Source organism: Sciurus vulgaris, assembly GCF_902686455.1.
Source record: "Sciurus vulgaris genome assembly, chromosome: 8".
Lineage (NCBI taxonomy): Eukaryota > Metazoa > Chordata > Mammalia > Rodentia > Sciuridae > Sciurus > Sciurus vulgaris.
This window is the reverse complement of record NC_136468.1, coordinates 12,850,074-12,853,639: the sequence shown is the minus strand read 5'-3', so window position 1 is coordinate 12,853,639 and position 3,566 is coordinate 12,850,074. Positions and strand designations below refer to the sequence as shown.

Sequence of the window (3,566 nt, the reverse complement as noted above, 5' to 3'; positions counted from 1 at the left end):
GCAGCAAGTTAGAAAATTCTGATAAAATTGTTTTCTAGAGCATGCCTCATTTGATTTTGTACACACTAGGATTCCTGTTCCATCAAGACAAATATGTGGAACCAAAACTCTTCTCCCACTTTCTTTAAAAATCACAAATATCAGTTTAACAATAGATTTTGGAGGTTGTAAGGAAATGGACAAAACATGTGCTACAATGATAGCCCAAGAGGAGGAAGGGGGAATCCAGGCATATGGGAGTAATGTTTCTTCTCACCGGTGTTGTTAATATAACTATCCTCAATTCTGATCAGATACGTCCTAGAGCATCCACTAAGAATACAGTGAAATGATCAATAAATGATTCAAACTCCTGCTGAAAAATAATGTAAAAGTATTAAAAAAATTTATATGATGTCATGGAAAAGGTGGACGGTGTGCACCTTTCATATTTGCCCTTGTTTCTACGTCTGGCACAAAGAGAGAAATTTCAGCAGAGAGAGAAAAATTGTCAGAAAGGATTTAGAGAAAATGTAATAAACATGGCCCAAGACATGAGAATGTCCTTCCGTGGGCTCACCAGCCCACTCAACAAGTATGGAGGCCAGAGGACATGCACTCTTCATGATTATCAGGTTTTCAACCATCTTATTCCTTACACCATTCAGAAATGGATATAAAAACTCTTATTCTCCAGCCTCCATGTTCTCCAGAGTTCACAGGGAAGGACAGACTTGATGGCTAAGTCAACTTGGGCAAGTTACTTCACCTCTCGGAGCCTCTATTTTCTCATCTGTTAGAGGCTCCATCTCTGGATTAATGAATTAGAAAAAATAAATGGGGTGTACCTTCTGATCAGAACAGATCCTAGTGAACTGGGCCTGGAAACCAGAAGCTCTTTCTCCAACCAGTGCAGCCTCACGGAGCTCAAGGGTTGGCTCTCAGAGCATGGGCTGGTTGGATTTAAGGCCCCACCCACCACGGTGTCTGGTGCCTTCATGCAGTGCAAACCACCCCAAATACCTGTTGGTTTTGCCCACCCTCGCGAGACAAGACGAGAGGTCTCCCACAGGGCTCTGTGAGGGCCCCCTCCCTCACCACAGGGCAGCTCAATTTCTTCACTTCAGGCCTGGCAGGATCTATTGATTGTACACATTTAGGTAAACTCCTTCCTTCTAAACGCTTCATCCAACAGTATATAAAATTCTCACAATTACATTGCCAAAAGTCAAGTCTTTGAATTGCTAGGGATTTGGGAATCAAAAGAGTAGCTTCTCATTTTTTAAAAATTTTTGCCAAATTTTATGGAAGTCTATTGAGACTGTTGGATTTGGGAGACAGAATCAACAGGCATTACGAAGTGTGCAGTCTGGGTCTAGAAGTCTGAAAAGACTTGGATGTTTTATGGATCTGTAATCCACAAGATGCTCTTCCTAGAATCAGTCATTTAATTCGTATTTGCCTGTGTTTCTATGCCTGGCACAAAGAGGAGCCATTTATACAAGACTCTGAAATGTAGCAAAACGAACATGGCCCCCACACCTATCTCCAAACAGTTTCATCTTCCGAACACGAGCAAAGGTCGCCAAGTGAAGAACATTCCGTACCCTATCTCTCCACTCTTGGCTCTGTGGAAGATATAAACAATGCTACTTTCCAATAGCAATAGCATCAGAACGATATGACCCACAACCACAGAGAGAGAGCCTAGCGATATTTCGAATGTATATGGGCCATATCGCAAAAAAAATCACACAAAGGTACAGGCAAGACTTGGCAATGCTGCTGAAGGGCCACACTGATCATCTGAACTTGGCAATGCTGCTGAGGGCCAGAGTGATCATTCTCCTTTGCATTCCAGTGGTTACGCTGCTCACACTCACCTCCATCCCCACGTCCCCTCTTCCCCAGGAAATACATTTTCATAAATGGATTATGGTTTCCCCCTTCAAGTTCTTCCATATCCCAAGAACCCGCTTCCTTGAATTCAACAGTGGACACGGGCAGAGATCAAGTTTCTGAGATTCTAACGGGCAGAGACTGGAATTGGTTTTTGTCTGCTTACCTACTTCCGTGGCATGACTGGGAATCGTACACACATGTGGTCTTTGTGATGATGATAATGGCAGGGAGGAGTTGGGCTTTCTTAGGATACTAATAATCCACAGAGAGCAAGTACCACCTGCAACTGACTTAGAGAAGGGTTAATCTTTGAGGAGCTGGAAGGCAGCGTTTCACTCCGTCCCGAAGGGCATCTTTGACTTTGTTCGTTGCGGAGGGTGAAGATGAAAGGGTTCAGGAAAGGCGTCACCACGGAAACCCGCAGTGATGCTACCCTGTTGTACTCAGCTGCCTGGGTTTGCTTGGGTTTCACGTAGAGGAACAGGCAGCTGCCGTAGCCAATCACAACGAAAGTGAAGTGGGAGGCGCAGGTGGAGAAGGCTTTCCTCCGACCAGAGGCCGAGGGGATCTTGAGGATGGTGGAGATGATGTAGGTGTAGGAGACAATCGTAGGGACCATAGAACCAATGATAATGAAAACAGCCATCAAAAAAAGAATAAGCTCCGTGAAAAGAGTATCATCACAGGATAGTTTGAGCAACTGTCCTCGGTCACAGTAAAAATGGTCTAGCAGATTTGATTTGCAGAAAGTCAGCTGAAATGTGGCATAAACTGGCCAGATTTCAGAAAGGAACCCAAACACCCACGACACAATGACCACAGAGCTGCAGGTGCGGCTGCTCATGATGATGTTGTACCTCAAAGGGTTGCACACAGCCACGTAACGGTCCACAGCCATGGCTCCGAGCAGAGCAAACTCCGTGGTCCCCACCGCAAGGTACAGGAAGAGCTGGACAACACAGCCTGTCAGAGATATTGTCTGCATCCCAGGGAGCAGCAGTCCCCAAAGCATCACAGGTACGATTATGGTTGTGACCAGGATCTCCAGGACAGAGAGGTGGACGAGGAAGAAGTACATGGGGGACTGGAGACGTCTGTCAACACAGACAATCGTGATGATGACCATGTTTCCCATTAGCGTCACGGAGTAGAAGAAAAAGAATAGAGCAAAAAGGAAGCTGTGTAGTTCTTGGGACCCGGGAAAGCCTAGAAGGCAGAATTCAGTGGCACTGGAGTGATTGTCCATTGCTGGGTTCTCGCTTCTGCTTCTTGTGAAACCTGGATAGCAGAAAGAGAGAGCATTGCTCCACGCGGCCTGCTCTTAAGAGAGAAGGAAGGAAGCCGGATGGGAAACCATTTCCAGCCTGAGGTTCAGGCAACGCAGCCAGGGCTCACTGCTGTCATCTCGGGCCTCCCGCTCCCTGGAATCATGGAGATGCCTATCGAGGTGAAGAAGACCTCCCTTATCCTTCCCCGCAGGGCAGATGCCTTCTCTAGGGGTGAAAGAGCCAAAGACCTTTTAAATAGGCCACTGTGCTTTTAGTTTTTATGTTTTATTCTTTATTTTAGTACATTCTACATAATAGTGGGGCTCAGTCTAACATATTCATAAATGCATATAACATAATTGGCTGCATTTCAATCCCCAGAACTTCCTCATCCCTCCCTTCCACCCCACCCCCCGT

At 45.8% G+C, this 3,566-nt stretch overlaps 1 protein-coding gene across 1 annotated transcript; it reads right to left on the bottom strand.

Annotated features, from left to right (window-relative positions):
• Positions 1-2,183: 2,183 nt before the first annotated feature.
• Positions 2,184-3,127, bottom strand: LOC306668957 (olfactory receptor 9A4-like; the record flags this gene model as incomplete). The annotated part of the gene is given in 3 exon segments (XM_079152667.1): positions 2,184-2,204; positions 2,206-2,244; positions 2,246-3,127. Coding segments are annotated over 3 exon segments (942 nt in total).
• Between the last annotated feature and the right edge of the window lie 439 nt (positions 3,128-3,566).